Source organism: Anguilla anguilla, chromosome 6 (assembly GCF_013347855.1).
Source record: "Anguilla anguilla isolate fAngAng1 chromosome 6, fAngAng1.pri, whole genome shotgun sequence".
NCBI lineage: Eukaryota > Metazoa > Chordata > Actinopteri > Anguilliformes > Anguillidae > Anguilla > Anguilla anguilla.
Genome location: NC_049206.1, coordinates 52,552,362 through 52,574,939, shown reverse-complemented (window position 1 = coordinate 52,574,939; position 22,578 = coordinate 52,552,362). Strand labels below are relative to the sequence as shown.

Genomic DNA, 22,578 nt, shown 5'->3' with positions numbered 1-22,578 from the left:
GAAAGTTCGGGGGAGTCTCTGTGTAAATATCGCAACACTTCAGTGCAGAGCCGGACAAAAGCAGCTTTCAACGGAGCGAGGGCGTTCTGTGTTATTGTACGCGCCGGACATCGTCTGATCTGGCAGGACAGCACATCGCACCGCGGAAACCTTAAATTCCACTCACACGACCTCACCGCCCCGCCCCTGCACCCCGACACGCAGGGTCCCGGGCCGGGCGCAGGTTCCTGCCCCCCCCCCCCCCCCTTTAAACCGAAGGGGTTTGAGCCAGCGTGTGGGCTCCTCTGCAAAAGCAATTACAGGCTTGGGTTTCGGCAGATCCTCTCCGGAACATTCCTCCAGCGCTCCCGTCTCGGCCTGGTACGGGGGGGGGGGGTGTGGGGGTGGGGGAGTCTCTTTGTGATACCGCAGTTCGCTGGCTTTCAAGAAGATGCAGACATCAGGAGTGTGTCTGTGTGCCAGTGTCTGTGTGCGTTCCTGTGTGTCTGTCCCTGTGTCTGCGTCTCTGTGTTGGCCTGTGTGTGTTCATGTGTACACAGCACCCTCCCTCCTGCGTTTCACTGGTAATCTGAGCCCCAGTGGAAATGACAGAGAAGAATGAACACAGCATCATAATCCCAGTTTTTACCCGCTGACAAATTATACACCCGTTCTTAATCTCTGTCAACAATGACTAACCCATACCAGCGTTAAACCCACGTAAACAGTTCCATTGGCTGTTCAGGAAACGGCATTCTCCTCTATTACACTGGCGTTTGGGCTTTTAAATATTTATTTTAATCCCATAATTGAACTTCTCTCCCTTCCAATCTGGACTGGCCAGTCGTACGCAAGGCCCCTCCCATCACTGTGACATCATCCGTCAGTTTGGGAGAGGGGAGGCTGGGCGCCTCTGGGATTCGGTCCCAGATTATAGGGGCACATCACTTCATTGAAAAGCACTGCACTGTCAGCACAGGCTTCCCCTGCAGCCTGCGCTGCTGCTTTTATTACCTTTGACAGACCGGGCTTTTCCTGGATCTCTGCTCACATCCCTCTTTACTCCCGTTTCCCACAATTCCCTTTAAAGGAAATGAAAGTAAAAGAAAATCCTGAGGCAGCTCGAATATTAACATGCCTTTATTTACAATGACATTTGCACCTACAATAAAATCTGTTTAATTTTCTGCGTGGATATGCCATTGTAAATACAGACCTTTCAGTCTGAAAAGAGGCACTTGGAACTCTTTTCTTTTCCTGATTTATCCTCTTTGAAGTCTGTGTTATCCATCTTCTGATGATAGGGGTTTGTGACCTCACTGCTAATCAGTGGCAATCTAAATCTTAAAGACTTTAGCGTAGCATGAATTTAATCGGGACCAGAATCCGACCTGTGCTGAGATACGCACAGAGGCCTGTCTGGAGGGAGGAAGTGTTTGTGTGGCCTCAGTGTGATGTCACCACAACCTCCCTGAAACGCCCTGGCCAGTGGTTTAGGGATTGGAGAGCGTTTAAGGGAGCTATGTGTCACACATTTGTTTGTTTATGTGGGTTTTTGTGTGTGCGTGTGTGTGTGTGTGCGTGTGCGTGTGGTTTGTGTGTGCGTGTGTATGGGTGTGTGTGTATGTTTTGAGTGTGTGTGTTTTATGTGTGTTTGTGTTTTGTGTTGGTGTGAGTGTGTGTTTGTGTGTGTGTGTGTGTGTGTGTGTGTGTGAGTGTGTGTATTTTGAGTGTGTTTTTGTGTTTTGTGTTGTGTGTGCGTTTGTGTGTGAGTGTGTGTGAGTGTGTGTATTTTGAGTGTGTTTTTGTGTTTTGTGTTGTGTGTGTTTGTGTGTGTTAGTGTGCGTTTGTGTGTGAGTGTGTGTGTGTGTATGTGTGCGTGGCTTTCAGAACTGTGGGCAGTGGCTGCGCTGGGTTCCAGGTTTCCGTGGTCAGGGTTTAATCATTAGCAGAAGGTGCAGACGCCCTTCAAGAACAAACAGAAACATTCCTATTGCGCATAGCTTACATGTGCCGTAGCCTGCGCTAGGGAAGTGCCTCATTCATGCGCCATGTTTCGGGAGAAAGCAGCCTTGAAACAGTTAACCTGAGCATTTTACGCCGAACGCGTTTCTATGGGAACCCTTTTTTTAAAGTTAATTATACCCTTAAAAATAGAAATGCGGAATGAACCTTTGATCCCCTAAGCTGTCTTAATATGTGTGCACCTGTTATGCCCAAAGAAAATGATGCAATAACAAAAGTTTATGGTTGAAGGAATTTTATAACCAAAAACGTAACTGTCCAGATTTTGATGTTGTGTTGTCTCTTTGGATGTTAGATCTTGTGCACTGTGAATTATTGGGTTGTAGATTAAAAGACTACATTTTATTTTATAGGTGCTATTGGAAAAGTTTCATTTTTGCTGCGGTTTCTCTGTGAAATCCAGTTTCTAGTTTTAATTGAGAGGGACTGCATAGATGTGTATACTGTAGGAGGTAGCGCTAGTAAGGTAAAAAACCTTTTTGTTCGTTTGTGTAAAAGTAAAACTGTGTACCTCTTAGAATTATCATAGAAGCATGGAGATATGCATCACTTAACAATGAAGATGATTTTTAAAAATTAACTGAACCTAGAGTATTGTGGGATTAACAGTTCATTAATGTTTAGCTGTACACATGTATTCTTTTGACAAGAGAAACGCTGAGCTCAGAATTTCAGTGTCTGTTGTAAAATGATGCCCAGTAAGCATTTGATCTTTAAAGTAAACTCTGTTAATTTAGCTGGTTGTTGAGCTCTGTAATGCTGGGTTGGGTATCTGCCTGTAGCTGGTTGGAGACCTGGACTGTGGACGTCCACACATTCCGGACATGCCTGTGCGGTCGCTCGGTCCTGATACGGGCCCTGATCGATCGGCGCTCTCTGGACGCAGGGCTCCGAGCGGTCCTCCTTATCTGCCAGGCTGTAATTGCATTGGATTGATTTCCCCACTGCGGCCATTTTGTCTTTAATGGAAACTGGCCCACAGAGCCTTTCTGGCTCGCTGTGGAGTACAGGCCTGCGTTATTCGGACGGCCGGCAGGTCTGCGCTGCCGTTCTGCGACTCCGTCGGGGTGAAGGCGGGGTCGGGTGAAGACGGGAGCCCGGGTTCGTTTCTCCCGTGCCCGTGCTGTCTGGCACGAACCCGCCTGCTTGCCAAATACCCGTTTGCTTGCGCCGTTTTTCCAAACGACCTCATACTTGGCATCTGGAGACCTGAGAGAGGTCAGGTGCTTTGGCGGTAAGGAGAGGAAACCGCTCTCTCTTCGCGGTTCGTTCCTTTGCCTGTGTCACCGGGCAAGGAACCCGGGGTGGGGGGGGGTGTTAGGGGGTTGGCAGGGGGGCGGGGCTCCGTGGCTGACTGACGCGAAGCGGGCTGGGGAATGTTCAGTCCGCCAACGAATCCGCCGGCTATCGATTTCCTACCCCGCTGCGCCGGGGGGTCGCGTAGTTCAACCTCAGCGCATTAACCCTCCTGCGCGCGGCGCGCTAGCTATACGTTTCCTGTGACAAAGGTCAGAGCCGTGCTGTAGTATTTATTATGCTCAGAGTCAGAGAGGAATGCTTTTTATGCAGCGCTGAGCGGCTGTTAGTGAGAGAGAGTGTACTGGCGTAGAACGTGCGTACGTGGCTTTTAGCTTCAAAATGTAATGCCATTGTTAATGTGTAATGCCATTCTGGCTTAGTGGTGGTTTACCTGGTGTAACACTGCAGCTCATTTACATTGGCCGGTTTACAGAGAAGCTTCGCTGTCACTCGCCTCTGCTCCTTTAACCAATCAGCTGCGGCCGTCCGGCAGGATCCCGCCTGTTTACTGCCAGCGTGTTTGTGTGCATCACAGCCATTTCTCTGTGGCACTTCCTGCTTCCTAAGGCCAGTCCTGCTCTCTACACCCTGTCAGTGAGAGCTGAGGACTGCGCGGCAGGTAATATTACTGCTTAGTGACTCTTAGATTGGGAGCCCCCCCCCTCCCCCCCAGGAAGAGGTCAGCAGTCAGACAGCCGTGGCACATTCCACCACGCACAGCTTAACGTCTTTATTGCCGTTAATGGACAGCAGCATCAATCTAACTGGCCGTGAAATAAATCCCTCCACATTACTGCAGGTGTGCGGCGTCCCTCAAAAGAGAAACTAATTCTCCTGAGCCTTTTTTTTTGGAGACCGCAACAATGAAGTTTATTGAACCAGTTCCTCCACAGATAAAATCTTGTGTTAGCTTTTAGGACTGCAGAGACACTCTTGCACACTGTCTCTCTCTCATACTTGCGCACACACACGCACACACACACACACTTGCACACACGCACTACAAACTACATACAAACATGTGTGTTGGTGTTGGTACGCATGCACTAATGATTATTTTCATTTGGATATTTCACAGGCCATATGGGACCTTGGTTGAAATATTAATAATGTATTAAATATAGCCCCGACAATCTAAAAGCAACCTCACACATATTAACACCTTTAACATTGCAGAGCTGTAAAAACGAAATATTTTAATTATCTATTTATATTTCATGCTTACATACCACAAATAGGTTTGCAGAAGATAGTGTTAATGCGTTTGGGCTCACAGTAGTGCGGTCTTCGTGGCGTGAGTATGTAATGGTGCAGGCGGCTGTGACTGGCGTTGGGAGGCTGTGTCGGTTTTCAGCAGGTTAGGGGCCTGCAGCAGGATGAATAATTCAGTGGGCAGGCTCGCTGTTTCTCCCTCTCAGGTGATTGCTCCAGGACAATAAGGTGAGCGTGGTGTGGATGTGAGTGGGCGGGGGGTGGCTCAGTGAGACCAGGGACTGCAGGAATAAGGATGTGTTTTTGCAATGCAGGAGCCTCCTGGGTGAAGGGTTTCTGTGGAGTAATGACTAGGGAGCTTGGAGAGGAGAGGGGGAAAGAGGAGTGATGTCTAGCTGCCACACTCAACCCATCAACCTCCCCAAATGCACAGACACACACACACACACACACACATATACTTGCACGCACACATACACACATACACACACGCACACATACACACATACCCGCACACACGCACACACTGTAGCAGTGGCCACATCTGCACTCAGGTCGATATCCCGCTCTGTGGCTTTCTCTGGGCCGTGGACGCTAAGGGATGTTAACTTTCTGAAAGTTAATGATCCCCCGCACTTTCTCACACCGTGTGAACGATCGGCTGCTCTGGAAGGCAGGTCTTTTGCAAGCTTTGATAAATTGCCGTTTTACTTGAACGACGCGGAGGCACATCAATTCACCCTAGCAATTCGGCACATGCCCTCTCACACCGCTTGTTGTTTTATTACTGCCTGGACCATATCGCCATTTCTTTCATTGTGGACTTCCTTAAAGTGGAATTTGTCTTCCTGCCTTTTCCGTGTGAACTCTGCCTGGTATTCCCTAGGTCCAGCAGCACAACCATTTTACAGTCGGCCGGCCTTACTGCTGGAAACTCATTATTTATCTTGCTTGAAAATTGCTTGGAGTGAATGTCCATTTCACAATAGTAAAGAAGCTTTCAAAACTAAAAATGAAACTTGGTCCAGCTCACTTGCAGGGACTTAATGTTGATTGTTATTTTAATTAGGTGTCCAGTGTTTTTCTGTGCTCTGAAACGAGAGGCACCCACACTGTAGGCACATTGTGTGTTTCCTGTCTGCTAGCTGCGCATTAGACTACACTGGAGATCACCCTGCATTATATACTGAGCTGCTGACAGCGCAGTGAGTTTGAATCCAGTGCGTGTGGAACAGCAGCAGCCGAGTCAGGCTCCACCCCTAAGGTGGCCCTAATGTCGGCCTGGGGCCCCGCGATGAGTCATCGTCACCGTCACATGACCGACCGCGCGGCGTAGCCGTCGCCCAGCCGTTCCCCTGCCAAAACAATCAGTGCGAAAAAAGCCGTCCCACAGTCCTCTGCCTGCGAACAGGAAGGCAGAACGGGTCGGACCGGAATCGCTGACGGCGACTCGTTTAAATGCGAGGTCTCCTCCGGGCGGCGGCGGCAGAACGCTCTTAACGGGGACCGCCTCCGTGTGCGGCTTTGGTACCGCCGGGGCCTAACGCTAAGAGCGCCCCCACGGGCAGGCCGACGAGCCGATAGACGCTCGGCACGCTGTCTGCGTGCGTACGGCGGCCCTGGCGACAGCCCGAGCAGGAGCGGGAGGGACGGATCCGTCCCGGGATCGGGTTTCTGGCCCTGAGTTAGGTTTCAGGGCTGGGCGTACGCCTTCCCTCGTCACGGGCAGAGGTCTCGCGCAGCCGTCGGCCAATGAGAAGCCAGAGGTTACCTGCGGTAATCCGACACCTCTGTTCCCAGCTCAGGTGATGGAATGTGTGCACGTGCGCGCGCGGTGTCGTTCTTCACAGTCACCTGTTTCACACTCCTGCTTTCCCCGGGCTGGGGAAGCGACAAGCGGCCGGTCGCTAGGCAGCGAGAGGGCCTTTTACGGGAAAGACGCGACGGAGCGTAGCGTCCCGGGCAAGTGCGAGTTCTCACCGACCCAACAGACGGGGACGTCTTTCGCCATCGTCTATAAATAGGTTCACGGGTGACCTGCTGTCTTGCAAAATAAGTTGCGATGCTACCCGCTCAAGCTGAGTCAGGGTATCAGTCCGGAAATAAAGTCATAAATAATTGATTACCGTGGAAGCGTTCTCTAAAAATATGAATTCTTATTTTTTGTCCCCCCGAGGTGAATAGCAGATTTAAGGTGCCTATCTGATTCTGAGGGCTTATCACAATTCTAAATTTCACCCTCTCCCAGTACAGGAGAAATACCTACTCAAACATGAACCTCTGAGAACTGTGACAAGCGGGTGTTTATGTGGTGTGCGATTTCGAGTGATCCGTATCTGATAAAGCTGCACATCCTGGAGTGGTTTTTGTTGGCTGGGAGGATGAACAGGGGTCTTGGTGTTTCTGTACTGGAGTCACGGGCTTTACGGTAGAAGACATATATATTTTTCTTGGAAGTCGTGTGTTTGCGGTCCAATTTGGGGTTCCTTGCTGGTCTCGAAAAGACTGCTGAGGTCTGCGTATCGGAGCTTTTGTGAACACGTAGCTGTTTGGTTTTATGAGAGGTCACCGCTTGTGGTCGTTGCCAGCCGAGCCCGCGGCGTTTGATGATATCTCTGCGCCTCAGGCTTGTTTTAGATGTTTTGCGTAATGTATGTGATTTTTACGACCTCCGGAGGGGAGGTGGTAAAAGCTTTGGGGGGAGGGGGTGCAGGAGTGTGTGGGCGGAGGGGAGCGGGGGGCCACCCTCCCTCTGCGGCGCTCCCGAGTGGAAATTGAGGTTTCCTGCGAGGCAATCAAAAGGTCAAGCGGAGTTTCCTCCCAAAAACTACCAAACTGCTTCCAGACACTGGGCCCCCTACCCCTCCCCTCTCACCACCTGCACATTCGCCAGATTCCACTGCACCCTAATAAATGGATTGGAGCCCAGTCAAATGCTAACTGAGAAGAGCGGCTTGTTAGACGTGAATGATCGTGCTCTGCAGAGGTGGAAGCAGCGCTGCCTGTGTGCTGTTGAGTGAGGCATGCTGGGTCTCATTAGATAATGAATTGAAGCCACCTGTCAGAGGCTTCCACCCAGCACACACTCACCTGCTTCTTATAAGACCCAAATTAGCTCAAGCTACTGTGCGCCGGCGGTCGTTCCCAGTCCTGCCTTAGATCTGTGCGATTGGTCCTCAGCGTGGGGGAGGTCGTGCGCTCCTGGTGGGTTGCAGCGGGACGGGGCCCCTGGTCTATTGTAATTCCCCTTCAGTGCGGATGGAAGGACACAGGAATCGCCCCCACGCCATCCTCCTGAGAGGGGTTTAGCGGGGGCCATGCGTGGGGGGGGGGGCTCGTCCGGGGATGAAATAGTGCTGACGACGGCTCGCGCCCCCCCCCCCCCCCCCCCCCCGCCCCGAGTCTTAATAACGGCGGGACCCTCTGAGACCCCCCCCTTCCCCGCTGACACGCTGCGCTGATGGATCGGGGTCCGGAGCGGGCCGGTGTGCTTTAATAACGGCCTGTCTGACAGCCCTCTCCTCCAGGAGGTCCTGGGGTCAAAGCCCCCAGGAGAGGTGCTGACTCCGCACTTCCCAAGCAAGCGTCTCTATCTGCTTCGCTCCTTATAGAGCGTCAGAGTCGGGCCGGGAAGGTTTTCCTTCTTTAAATGAAGTTAAGTATGTAACGAATAAATCTTAAAAATAGGATTTTCTTTGTGGGAGACTGTGTTAGTCATCCGAGTAGCTGGCTGTAGAGACTGTGGGTTGGGCGTAACCGATATGCACTGATACCACATGCGGCATTCGTCTTGCCTGTCTGACAGATGCGCTCACGCATGCACGCGCACATGCACACACACACGCAGTGATGCCTGCGTTTCTCATATGGTGGGGGTTGGATGTCACACTTGTAGGCAGTCAGGGATGTGGGCTGAGGATGAGGGGGTGAACATCCATCAGGATCACAGCTGTGAGGCAGCTGCACACATCCGCAGTGAGAGATGTCCTGGCCACAGGGATACACTGTACTTCAGAAGAGTCCTCATAGTGTATGTATATATGAGTGTGTGTGTGTGCGTGTGTGTATGTGTATGTGTGTGTGTGTGTGTGTGTACGTGTGTGTGTGTGTGTGCGTGTGTGTATGTGTATGTGTGTGTGTGTGTGTGTGTGTGTGTACGTGTGTGTGTGTGTGTGTGTGTCTAGCTTTGTGCTTTGCGTGAGGCCCTTTGGCGCTGCGCACAGTGTCCAGCTGCGTCTCTGCACGGCTGTCATTACTCTCCTCCCACTCCAGTGAAGCTCCAGGAGAGCGCCGCTGCGTCTCTGAAAGCACTGGACCCAGATGGGACGTGGAGTTGTGGGCGGTGCTGCTGAATCTTTGTGAAACACTTCAGAGTTTAATTATAACTCCTTTAATCACGCTGTGGAGGTCGCTAAGTGGCGATCTCCAGGCGGTACGGAGAAGTACGCTGTGACTTACAGGCCGTGGTTCTTACTCATTTCCTAGGAGGGAGGTGTGTGTGCATGCGTGCGTGCATGTGCGCGTGCATGTGTATGTGCGCATGTGTACATGTGCCTGTGTGCGTACTCTAATCCCCCATAGTGCCCTTTTTCCTCAGTGTGAGTGTGAGTGCGTGTATGTGTGTGCGTGTATTTGTGCGTGTGTGTGCGTATATGTACGTGTGTCTGTGCGCATGCTCTAATCCCCCATAGTGCCCTTCCTCCTCAAGGTGAGTGTGAGGGCATGTGTGTGTGTGTATGTGCGTGTATGTGCGTGTATCTGTGTCCGTGCTCTAATCCCCCAGAGTGCCCTTCCTCCTCAGCGCGAGTGTGAGGTAGCAGAACTGCTGATGTGAGGAGCCCCTGCAGCGTGTGCAGAATGTTTAACTGAACACACTTACCCGGCGCTGATGAGATGCTGAACCGGAGGAAGCTCTTCACTCTCCCTGCAGGATGAGAGCTGGAGCGCCCCAGCTCCACGCTTAGTGTGGGCAAGCTGCGTGAGGCAGCGTCAGGCTGTAACTGTGGGGACGGGGGCGGGGGGAGGGGCCTGGAGCGCTTCCTCACACACGTCTGCGTTTCCCAAACCCCATTCAGATTCAAAAAAAAGCTTTACTGGCACGGCGGATGTGGCACCGCTTTGCCACGGCAATCTGGCTGCATTGTTCACGAAAACGGGGGGGAAATGAGGGGAAATGGGAACTCGAGCGCAATATGGCCCTTTGAATGACGGACAAAGGTCGAGCATAATGGCAGCGTGATTATTTAAACGCTGCGACTCTGACGGCTCTGTGTTCTGTTGGCCGTGGCGGTTCGGTAAGGACTGGACTGTTGGTGTTGCACGTTGCTCCGCCCTCCTTCAGTCGTGGCGGCGGCGGTGGCTAATTTTCCAGTGGGACGGTGAAAATGACCTCCCTGGCTATTTTTAGCGCGTAATTGCGGTTTAGCTCCCGTAGACCACCCGGCGTGAGTCTGTGGCTGCGTCAGAGAGGACGTGCTAGCGCCCGCCATCGATGAATAGAAGCGGCTGTTCCTGGGGCGTCTGACTAATATGTGGACAGTAAGCTGAGAGGGACAGTCATTCGGCGGCAGCCTGGTAATCATTTCTGGCTCGAGGTCATCGGAGGCTACGAAAAAAGGACGTTCTGTCTTTCGCTGCTTGCACACATATTTGCATTTCATAATACTTGTTTAACAGTGTGTTCTCCTTTAACACACTGGGGTGTCCATCACCCCTCAAATCCCAGCTAATACATGGTGTCCTCACAATGTCACTGGAATGTTTTGTCTGCGTTACAACATTGGCAGTGCTTGGTAGCATTGTGAGAGCATTTTGTGTTGGCTGGGCATTTGGCCTCTTGCTTCAGTCCTGTAAGAAGCCTGTCCAGCTCCGTGCTTTAGGTCGATTGGAAGGCCCTTCACTGTGTCCCAGGCATGTGCTTTCCCCACTTTATTGCCCCGTCAGCGGGCACACACCGCGCTGTGTGTTTAAGCGTTGCCCAGCTTGCGTCTCCGTGGCAACGGCAGCTTGCCCCCGCGGAGGGGCCCGTCCGCTGCGAGGCTCTTCAGTGACCCACATTCCTGCAGCCGCCGCCCCCCCCGCCCCGCCCCCCCCCCCGGCCCACCCCACCCTCGCCCCGCTCTCGTGTGGAAAGCGGACCTTGGGAACCCGTGGGTTATTACTCCTTAAACCCTCGGCCTGGCTGCTTTGTGTGGCGGAATGCGCGTTCTCCAACTCCCCACACTCCGCCCCGAAACTGCAGGGCCTGCCCCCAACGAGGGGGGGGGCACGCGGCGGGCAACAAGTGTCCCGTCTTAAAGGGCGCATTGTTTGGGCTGCCGAGCCCCCAGCCGGTTCCCCTCGTGCTGGGGAGGGGACTGTGCGCGGAGTTTCGGCTGCAGCTCGCCTGGAGTCTCTCGGGGGAAAACAGTTGGGCTGTTTTTTTCTTTTCTTTTTTTTTTTGCTTAGCGACACACTTGTCCTTGTAGAGACTGATCCTGGCAGCTGATTCGTTGGCCGGGAACAGCAGCGAGGATCTCGGGCAGGCTTAAGGAACAGACTGGAGCACTTGTTTTGTTTTCCTGTGTATTCCTGTTACTTATCTGGCCAAACCTGTTTGTGGTTTATAAAACCTGATCAGGTTGCCATGGTAAACTTTTTGTGAGTTTGGTAGTCTAGAAGATGCAGAGAGCATTGATTTTTGCACGATATGTGCTAAGAGACTTCGCTACGGAGTTTTGGCATTTTGCTAACTTTGCACAGTAATGGATAGACTGACTTCAGCCCCTCTAAACATTATGCTACATTGTGATGTTGTGTATTTAGCACTTTTCATGTACTTTTCATACAGGTTAAAGTGCATATAGAGGTCTTATTGGTGAACCTGTAAGAACAGGAAAAATACTGTGCCTGTTTTCCCTTCTGATAAACTGTCAGCAGGAGTGTGTTTGAGTCGGTGTTGACTGCGCCTACACATTTGGGTAATTCCACTCGCGCAGGATACCCTTCCACCTTTATAGTATAAACGCAAACTCGCATTTTACATTACACAAGCGAAAGAGCTCTGCTCTGTTATACATGTATAAATGATCCTGTGGAAGAACGCGAGCGAGAGACTGAGGGATTGTGGGATAGGAAGCTAGGCCTGTTTTCCGGCTCTCTCTACACCCGGAGATTCCTCATGCAAACGTAGACAGGACAGCAGACCGCCAGTCCGGTGAGGGTACGCGCTTCTCTGCGAGTGCGTGTGCATCTTTAGCAGAGAAGCCTCTCCCTCCGCGCCATGGCGAGGTCGTACCCAGGAGAGATCAGTCTCTGAGAGGTTTATCCCTCGGCGGGCCCCTGAGCCCAGCCTCAGCGCCGCGGCCCCAGCGCGGCGGGTTCATCTCAGGCAGCGCTAATGACGCCGGCGATAAGCCCACGCCGCCCGCTAGCTCCTGTAAGCAGAGCTGTTAGCGCCGGCCGCTGCCTGCTCCCACACAGCCCTGACGGTCTCTCCCCTCTCACCGAGAGGCTGCTTCTGGGCTCCGTCCCCGCTCCCCCCCCCACCCCACCGCTGTGTAAGCGCTCCGCCCAAATCGAGCCTGGAGGCACCAGACCATCACTGGAGTTCTGCCACGGAGGAACGGGCGGGGTTTACTCTGCCCAAGGATCGATCCCAGGAGGGGGGACGTCTCTCTGAAGCCGCAGATTAAGAATTCACTCTGCGGTTTTTTTTTCTTCCCATGTGGAGTCCAGACTTTTAACTTAACTTTATCCCCCCCCCCCCTTCTCGCCCCACTTTTATTTTGGCAAGCAGGGGCGGCTGTAAAACGAGGTGTGGTGTACTTCCCAAACGCAGTCATGAGGAGAATCTCACACACACCCACCCCTTCTCCACCCAGATGCGTCTGTCTGTCCCTTTAAGGTGTGAGATCAGAAATGCATAATTAGAATGTTCTCGACTGAACAACGCTGATGTCACAGTCCCTACTGCTAATTGAAAGCGACGGAGTTCTAGAACACCGACTTGGTTTTGAAAAAAAATATTCCGGAAAACCTACTCTTGAAAGGTCTAAGAGGCCGTTGCCCTCACAGTGACTGTGAAGGAGCTGCCCTCACAGTGACTGTGAAGGAGCTCTGGGGCCATACGGCCACACCTTCTGCTGCTGCCTCAGACGGAGCCCCAGACTGCAGACTCTAATCCTCCGGGTGCACAAACAGGCTTAATCAGATTTGCCGCTTTACTCCGGAGCCGGGCGGGCTCTTGCTCTTTTCCCCCCCGCTAGCTCGGAGCAGGCGGAGATGACTGGCGCGGGCCTGTGCTCTGATTGGACGGGGTCAGAGAGGCTGGGAGCGGCGGCTCCCCCCGGTCCTTGCGTCAGCCCGCGGCGGTGTTTACGGGTCGCTGGCGCGCGGCGCGGTCAGGTCGCGGTCAGCGTTCGGTCAGAAGGGACGTTCCGTTTCCCTCCGGTCCGCAGAGCGGCGGCTGTAGGGGCAGCTGTGTGACGCGTGTGGAATGGAGAAGCAGAACCACGCGAAACACGCAGCGTCCGGACAGATGGAGCCTCCACATGGGGCGTGTTCAGCCAAACAGGACAGAGCTGTTCTGTCCAGCGCATGGATATAGCCACAGGCATACACTCACATGCTCACACGCGCGCATGTATACACACACAGCAGTTATTGTTGCCCAGTGATTCATTGTAGGGCTGTGCTAAGCAGGCAGGTGGTTTCTGGGGGTGCTGTGAGTCCTGGGATCATTGGAAGGGGGGGGAGGGGAGGACCTGTGATTGAGTGGGAAGTGATTTAATGGCTTAAGCGATTCTTACAATGATTAGCTTGGTTTAATTAGTCTGATCCCAGTACCCTCACATGCGTGAGAAATGAAGGAGTTATGGAAACACAAAGGTGGACAGTATCTTGTGCGTGCATATATGCGTTTATACAGTATGTGTATGCATATTTAAAATCTGTTTTTTAAGGGGAGTTTGCGTGTGAACATCACTGGAAGCTAGGCAGTGTTCCAGAGCAGTTCTCTGAATGGGGGATGTTGCAGAGCACTGGGAGTCCTGGCATTGTAGTTGCACACCTGGTACAGTACGTGCCTCTCCTCTAGCTGCGCGTTTATGAAATGTTAATAGTCTGCTCTTTGGGTGCGTTTGCGGCCGATTGGGGACTGTGTGCAGCTCCTGTCAGCAGCGCTCCAGCCCCCCCCCCCACCCCGGTGCAGCCGAGCGTGAGCGGCACAGGTGTGCGTCCCGGGCCCAGCGGGGGTGTGCAGCCTGCAGACAGAGGGGCCCGTGGGCCACAGCTCAGACAGGGATTAGCCTCACTCACCGCTCTGCAGCACGGCCTTCTGGGGCTGGTCTTCCATGCACATCTCTCTCTCTCTCTCTCTCTCCTCATTTATCTCTCCATCAACCTCTCTCCCCTTCCCCTTCTCTTTCTCTCTCCCTCTCCATCTCCCTCTCTTCCCTTTCTCCCCCTCTCTCTCCCTGGCTCTCTCTCCGATGGGATCTGCATGCATGTGACTTGTCTGTGTATGATTTTGCCTGTGGTATGGACTGAAGGTGTGTCGGTGTTGTGAGGTGCAGAGGCTTTGGAGCCATGGCCTGTGTACGGGTGTATATATGTGCATGTGCGTGTGTCTGTGTGTGTGAGATGGACCCAGGGGTAGAGCATCTTCATAGCCCGTCCCAGGACGCCGGTGCTGGCCATGTGCCGGTGTTTTGGGCTGCTGGCCGAGGGTGAAGCTGTCGGGCGTCTCTCTGCCAGTCCGCCTGCCAGACTCATTGTAATCCACTGGCCGCCGCCCGTTAAACAAAGCCACGGCACTTTTAACACGCACTTGGAAAGTACCAAATATCTTCCTTCTACACAAAGAGAAGTGTTCCACAGCACAAAGGCCGTTGAAACAGAATAGTGATTCCCTCCCCCGCATCGCCGGGAGGGTTGCAGTGGGGGGTTGGGGGTGATGTCATTGCGGCTGCTGCCTCAGCAAAATGGTGCAGGTTTGTGTGGGTGTGGGTGTGTGTGTGTGTGTGTGTGTCTGTGTGTCTGTATGTGTGTGTGTGTGTGTGTGTGTGTGTGTGTGTGTGTGTGTGTGTGTGTGTGTGTGTCTGTGTGTCTGTGTGTCTGTGTGTGTGTGTGTGTGTGTGTGTGTGTGTGTGTGTGTGTGCGTGTGTCAGAAACAAGGGTATTGACATTGCAGCTGACCTTATGACAGTGTAACCCCGTCACCACCCTCCCGGGGCGCGTAAAGCCTGGCCTGATTTCCCTGGGGCGCCTTGTGAGCCCAACGGCATAAAACCGGTCGCTAAACCCGTCTCCAGGGAGACGGCGTCCGACTGCCGGAGCCGCCACCCGCTGGGGACACATCTGGGGACACATCTGGGGACGCACGCCGGCCACCGGCTTCGAAATCGACCGAGTCGCGCCGCCGCGCTTCCGTTTAATTGAAAGGGATTAATTAGTCCTCCGAGCTCGGTTACCTCTGAGTGACGCGTGTTAATCAGCGTAATGATCTGTGAAGCGCGCTGCGGGGGGGGGCGGAGGGGCGGGGGGGATCAGGCGGGGGGGAGAAGCACCCCGCCGCGATGACGGTCGGTGGGCGAGCGGCGGCTTTGAAGCGACACCGGTCGGTAAAGCGGCACGCCGGCGGAGCGGCCCGAGCGAACGGAAACGCGGTTTCCCTCAGCGTCGGCGAGACGGAGAGGGGAGAAGGAGGCCAGCCTGTTTATGGGGCAGAGACGGGTTCACGCAGAGTTTAGCATTAATCAGCGGTGCTCTCCGCGCCTCCTGCATCTCAGAATGTGGGAGGGCTGGCGGCGCGTTAGCCTTGGATGCCCTGGTGCTGCAGAAGGGGGGGGGAGGCTGATGGAGTGCTAAGGTACATTTGCATGGGCGTTAGCTACTCTGGTACAGCGCAGAGTCAAAGGCTGCCTAAGTGCATTAGCATATGATGTTCTGGGATAGCGCAAAGGGAAAGGCTAATGAAGTGCTAAGGTTAGCTAATGTTAGCTACCTTATTACAGTGGAGAGGATACGACTGAAGTGCTAAGGTGCATTAGCATTAGCTGCCCTGTACAGCACAGAGGGAAAGGCTAATGAAATGCTAAGGTGCATTAGCTGCCCTGTACAGCACAGAGGGAAAGGCTAATGAAATGCTAAGGTGCATTAGCTGCCCGGTACAGCACAGAGGGAAAGGCTAATGAAATGCTAAGGTGCATTAGCTGCCCTGTACAGCACAGAGGGAAAGGCTAATGAAATGCTAAGGTGCATTAGCTGCCCTGTACAGCACAGAGGGAAAGGCTAATGAAATGCTAAGGTGCATTAGCTGCCCTGTACAGCACAGAGGGAAAGGCTAATGAAATGCTAAGGTGCATTAGCTGCCCTGTACAGCACAGAGGGAAAGGCTAATGAAATGCTAAGGTGCATTAGCTGCCCTGTACAGCACAGAGGGAAAGGCTAATGAAATGCTAAGGTGCATTAGCTGCCCTGTACAGCACAGAGGGAAAGGCTAATGAAATGCTAAGGTGCATTAGCTGCCCTGTGCAGCACAGCTAGAAATGTTGATGAGGTGCTAAGGAAACCTTTCACCTTTTAGTGAAGGCTGCGCTCCCCGTATCGAAACTGCCGTGTCTGCTGTGCGGTGGATCTTGTTTACCTGCGGCCTGCTGATGTCATTTGCTTTGCATGCCCCCATCTCGCTGATCTCCATCTGTTTGGATCAGCAACTGTTAAGTCACAGATTCTGAGTTTGACTTCACCGGTGTTCTGGCATAGATTTCTGTTACCTCAGCCAACAGTTCTGTGGGATACCCTACGTCGGGGCTGCCCAACCCTGTTCCTGGAGATCTATCGTCTTTTTGGTTTTCACTCCAGCCCTAACAAAGCACAACTCATTCAACAGCTCAGAGATCTTGTCGAGCTGCCAATTAGTAGAATCAGACGTGTCAAATTGGGGTTGAAATAAAAACCTGCTGGACTGTAGATCTCCAGGAACTGGGTTGGGCAGCCCTGCCCTGCATATTTCTGTTTTCATCCTCATTGCGTTTAATGGACGCTCTTATCCAGAGTGACTTATGACACTCATGTGTATTTTTAAATGGAGCTGAAGCCCAGGTGGTGGGTGGGGGGAATCCTGTTCTGAGGAGCCGGTTAGAGGGGGGGGCAGTGACCGCGGGACCGGCCCGGTGCAGAGGGGCGGTGGGGGAATGCGCCCGTCCTGCCAGACTGCTCCTCTGAGCACTGACAGCTGAGGGTTCGGGGATGGGGGGGGCGGGGGCCATCCCCGGTCGGGACGCGTCCTGCCGTTTTTTTAATGCTGGCTGTGCTTACAGGATTTAAGAGCCCTGTTCACAGAGAGCCTGTCACTGCATGAACTCAGCAGTGCGCTGTGCGGTGCATCCTGTTCACCTGCGGCCTGCTGATGTCATTTGCTTTGCATGCCCCCATCTCGCAGATCTCCATCTGTTTGGATCAGCAACTGTTAAGTCACAGATTCTGAGTTTGACTTCACCAGTGTAGACATAGATTTCTGTTACCTCCGCCAACAGTGCTGTGGAATACCCTACGTCGGGGCTGCCCGGCCCTGTTCCTGGAGATCTATCGTCTGACTGCGAGGCTTTTTTTAACCCCGTTTGTGTGGGATCAGAAAGACCCCAGACAGCCTCGCTCTGGGAGAGGCGGCGGCAGAGAGTCTGTCTGTGACACTCCTTCAGAGCCACGCCCAGAGCTGCGCTTTCAGCGCCATCACTTCCTGGATGTGGCCGTTGAGACCAAGTCCATGCTAGTGACGAGAGGTCTCTAAAGTTTTTAAACTGTCACTCTTGGTTGCAATTCATATTCATTTGAGTTTTTTTTAAAGCATTCGGTTGTCATAGCTTTCCATTTTTACATCTTTCTCTTTGTGTGCATATGAGCACATGTGTGTGTCTGTCTGTATGTGTTTATGTACACCTGTATGTGTGTGTGTGTACACATGCATGCGCTTGTGTGTGTCTGTCTCTAAGGCTGTGACTGTGGGCTGTGACTGTGGGGGGGTGATGATGTCACTCTCGGCACTTCCTGCTCATGTAAAGCGGAGCAGCCTCTCATTTCCCGCCGGTCCCCAGCGCTGCTCCAGCTGCAGCCTGTCACAGGAGGGGCCGAGCGTGCAGTTTGACAAACTCCTTCCCCTCTTAACCCAGCCCTCCCCTCCTGGGACCAGGCTGTCGGCACAGGGACTGAGTGCATGAAGGGGCGGCCCGTGCAGGGAGGGTTTGAAGGGGGGACGGAGGGAGGGGAGGTGCAGATTCGACTCTCGCTCATTCTGGGGGCGGGGCTGGGAGCTTGACCTTGTGTTCAGCGTGGGTCACCTTGCCACTGAGTGAGGTGGGAGTGCCGTAGGTCCGGCTAGCATGAATACAGATCTCAAGTCAAATACCTCACGGAAAATGAGTGCCTTTTTGGAAATGAACTGATGTTTACATTAGCTGGCTAAAATAAAACTAAAATACGGAGACACAGACCCAAATCTTTAGCCGTCTCTGAGCCTTTTCTGCTTGCTTTCTGCAGAATGGTGACATTGGCAGTACGGTATTATAGTAGCAGTTGCTATTGGTGTGGAGAGGTACCTTGTCCTGTCACATAGCTTACATTGTATTTGTCTGGTTTGGCGGTTTCTGAAGTACTTCCTGGCAGTAGCACATTCATTAGTTGTTAAGCAGCTGAAAGGCTTCCAGTCTGTTCTGGTCTGTTCTGGTTTTCTCATGGAGCTCATTGCTGTCCGCTGAAATTTACATTTCAATCAATTTATTCATCATTGTGATTTAATTAGACGGTCAGTCCCCCGGGCCCGGTGTCAAACACAGCCCAATGGACACGCCCCCCCTGCAGCCTCTGCGTCCTCTGGGCTCTGGTCACATGACCCCACCGCCGGGGCGGGTCTGACATCGGTTAGCCTGACCTCTGCAGCTGCTCTGGGGACTGGCTCGCTCGTGCCATTAATATGCTGATTGGGGAGGAGGATGGAGGGAGGCTGCTGGGGATGGGTGCCTGAGACATGGCTCTCTCTCTCTATCTCTGTTTTTCCCTCTCTCTGTCTTTCTCCCTATCTGCCTCTTTCTTTTTCTCTCTCTGCGCCTTGCTCTCTTGCTCACTCTCTCTCTCTGGCTCTTGCTTTCTCTCTCTCTCTCTCTCTCTCTCTCTCTCTCTCTCTCTTTCACTTGTGGTCTCTTTCTCTCTCCCCCCTTCTGTCTCTCTCTCTCTCTCCCTCCCTCTCAGTCCTACACGCACACACACACACACACACACACACTCTCTCTCTCACTTGCATGCTCCTGTTCGCTCTTTCTCTCGCGCACTTCCTCTCTCCCTCTCTCTCTCTCTCTCAGGACAGGCAAATCAGACTGGCAATCTGCATGCTAAACAAGGACACCGAGCGATTACTTCCGCCTGGTTCTTTTTATTCACGCGTGTGGCTGCGCGCGTTCCCGCACGCGCTCTGTTTGCGCCGCCGCGTCCCGCTGCCGTGTTGGGCCCCGCGGGACGGGGCTTCCCTGGCGTGTAATTGGCTCGTCTGTTCCAGCTCGTGACGTCTCGCTCTCAGGGCTGGGAAACGGCCTCCGCGGCGCTACGGAGACGAGCCTGCTGAACGTCCCAGCCCACGCCAGGCGTGTAGAACACACAGCACCGCTCCCCGTGTGCGCAGCAGAGGGGATGTTCTGAGCGCGTGCGTGCTGTGTCTTCCTCTCAGAGCACTCTTCTGCAGGGACGGTGGGACTTTGTGGGGAGAGATGCATGCTGGTCTATAAATGGTGCTCGTCAGCATGGTGTCCACCTGGTGCTCAATCTCTGGCCCCTGTTATCACTCTTACTGGCTCTGGACGTTTGGCATCCAAAGTTGTACGAATCCTCCTAAATTTGTACGTGCTTAAGTGTCAGCGACACATTTTTTGTTGTTTTGTCTCTGTACTCCAGCACATCGGGTTTGAAATAAAACAGTGAAAATGAGCTGGATGAAGTGCAGACTGCCAGCTTTATTCTGAGGGTAATTGCATCCATATCGGGTGAACCGCGTAGGAATTCCGGCCCTTTTGTCGCTGCCCCAGCACCGTAGAGGTTTGACTGCGTTCGCGCTCCCGCTGGGCTTGTGAAAGGAGTGACTGCGGCCGTGCTCGTAAACGGCCAGTCACACTCCAGCCTCGTGCTTTTTTTAAATCTCGCGAACGCACGTACGTGTTCCCGCTGGCTTTGTGAAAGAACTGACTTACGGGTGTAATCGCAAACGGTCAGTCATTCCCCCCCCTATCGGGAGCATCTGGCTTTTTAAAAGCCGCGTGATATACGCCGCTGGGCCCGCCGTGGCGGTACGCGCCTTCAAGTCCGCCGCGAACCGCCCCCGGTTCAGACTCCGCCCGCCGCCTTCCCCGCGGGACTGTTTACACTCCAGTTAATGTTTCTGAAATTACTGATGGGCCTTTATCACTGCCCACCCAGCGTTAGCGCTAGCACGCTGCAAACAACGAAACGTGTACTTCGCTGCAATGTATCTGTGCCCCCCGGTGGTAGGTCGTGGTACTGCAAACCCGACCCGAGCGTTCCCTGGAGTGACCAAAAAAAATAATCATCTGTAATGAATCGTCCAGTGAAAAAGAAACTTTTGACAGTTTTTTTTGTTTTGAAAACTCCTTTTTAACTGTAATCGTAATTTTCCCGTGCCCTGTGTGCGGTTGGACAGGCCCGCTCCGCAGGACTTACAGGCCGGAGATATTTACGGCTTCCCTGGCGGGTGATGTACGGCTCTGGAATCCGGCGCGTTGTTATGGTTTGCGAGCGCGTGTGACGCGTCTGGGACCCGCGCGGCGTGTTTCGTAAGGAGCGGCGTGCCCGTGGCGTTCGAGCCGTCACACGCTTTTCCACAGCCGCGCTTTAACTTCCCCCCCCGGCGCTCTCGCGGTCGGGCACCGCGGGTTTTTTTTACCGAAAACCCGCCGGTGACGGCTGACATGTTTACGGCCCGGTGGAGGAATTAGCGGCGCGTTAGCCGGGAGGGAGACGGGGGGAAGGAGGTGCTACTCAGGGAGGGAGGGGCTGGGCTTGGCCGGTTGAGACCGTCGCGAGGTGAAAGGCCTTGTTCCTCAGATGGATTATGGCGGGTCTTTTTTTGGTTTGGTTCGTCTGATGCCTCACGCCTCAAAAGCGAAATGGATTCGACATGTGGGTGCCGTTGCTGTGCCATCGAAGGAGAATGGACGGTCATCGTACAGGGTTGCCTTTGTGTGTGTGTGTGTGTGTAGGTCAGGGTTCAGAGGTCGAGGTTCATGGGTGCAGAGATTGTCTCATGCAGACAACAGTTTGATGTTCCTGCCAAACTGACTCTGTAGGCTTCAAAGACATTCCTGTATCCACAGTGAGGTGGGGACTGAATGTGTGTGTGTGTGTCTTTGTGTGACTGTGAGTGTGTGAGCGCGCGCGTGTGTAGGTGTGTGTGTGTACTGCAGACTCTGGAAAGAGAGGGTCGCCCTGTTCCCCTCACAGGTGTGTGATGAGGGCTAAGTGGAGTGCTGTTTGTTCCCGCAGTACCCCAGGGGACAGACAGGGGGAGCAGGGTAAAAGCCTCTGTCTCCCACTGAGAGCCTGAGCCTCAGTGCTTTAGGCCTCGTTTCCCAGGAGACCAATCATGGGTCACTTAAGTTCAGCTCTTCAGAGATTCGTTTGGACATTGTGGGCTGGACTTTCACCCAGCGGTTTCAGAGCTATGATTACTGATTACCCACGCGGATGCGCTCACACACTCACACACACACACACACACATACGCACATGCGCGCGCGCACACACACACAAACACTTATACATGACATGATGATGACAGGCATTTAGCAGACGCTCTTATCCAGAGCGACTTACACAACTTTTTTTTATACACACACATGCGCAGAGACATGGAGATATGCTGGGACAAACACACACAAACACGCACGCACACATACACACACGTACACAGACACATGGAGACACTTTGGCACATACCCACACACGTACAGGTACAAACTGACAGACAGACAGAGACACGCACACACACACGCACACACTCTGTAATAATTGTACAATGACTGCAGGAAGTGGCTAGCAGTGTACAGAGGAAACACACGGTGACCCCTGACTCTCATTGTTCTCTTTGCCTCTGTGTCACTCAATCCACCTGGTGGGTGCTGCCAAGCTCCACCCCCCAGCTGGCCCAGCAGCCAATCACATAGTGGTGAGGTCACTGTCCCAGGGCTGTTATTACGGAAAGTGTTGATGGGAAGTACAGCTGAGGGCTCTCTGTGTGTAGTGATGGCCTGAGGTCAGTGCTGTAGGCCTGGGCTGTGCACTGCTGCTGCTACAACCACAAGGTCCTACAGCCTGGTTGTCCCTACTGATCCTAGATCAGTCATAACCACAGGGTCCTTCAGCCAGGTTCTTCCTACTGATTCCAAATCAGTCATAACCACAGCACCCCCCTGGGCCCCCCTGCTGATTCCAGATCAGTCACAGCCACAGGGTTGTGATTGGTCTGGTAACAGCCAATTAAATGGAAACACTGGTAGATGCTCTCTGACTAATGATCACATGGCGCCCAGAAGTATAGCCATAAAGTATTCACCAGTCACCATTAGCATTGTTCTGCTGGTTGTTAGCTACAGTACGTACTCTGTGATTTGGTCTTCTCTATGGTTTTCTGATATGAAGGTGATGTCACGACCGTCCTATCTGTATTTTTTTTTTAAATGAGGGACTAGGCCAAGCACAGCCGCTGTGGCTTGTGTGAGAAGCTTTGTGCGTGAGGACGTATCTCACCGCGTCCGTTCTGTCTCCTCTCCCCCAGGACCTGGAGTTCCACGGCGTCATGCGCTTCTACTTCCAGGACCGCATGGCGGGAAACTTCGCCACCAAGTGCATCCGCGTGTCCAGCACCGCCACCACGCAGGACGTCATCGAGACGCTCGCGGAGAAGTTCCGGCCCGACATGAGGATGCTGTCCTCCCCCAAGTACTCGCTGTACGAGGTGCACGTCAGCGGGGGTGAGTTCGCCCCGGGACGGGCCGAGAGCGCTGTGGCTTGTGTGATACGGTC

At 53.3% G+C, this 22,578-nt stretch overlaps 1 protein-coding gene across 1 annotated transcript in view; it reads left to right on the top strand.

The window, feature by feature from the left end:
• LOC118230233 (afadin-like) overlaps positions 1–22,578 on the top strand; it is a 115,602-nt gene that overhangs the window by 23,264 nt on the left and 69,760 nt on the right. Inside the window, 1 exon segment of the mRNA XM_035423058.1 lies at positions 22,331–22,526. Coding sequence (XP_035278949.1) covers positions 22,331–22,526 — 196 coding nt within the window.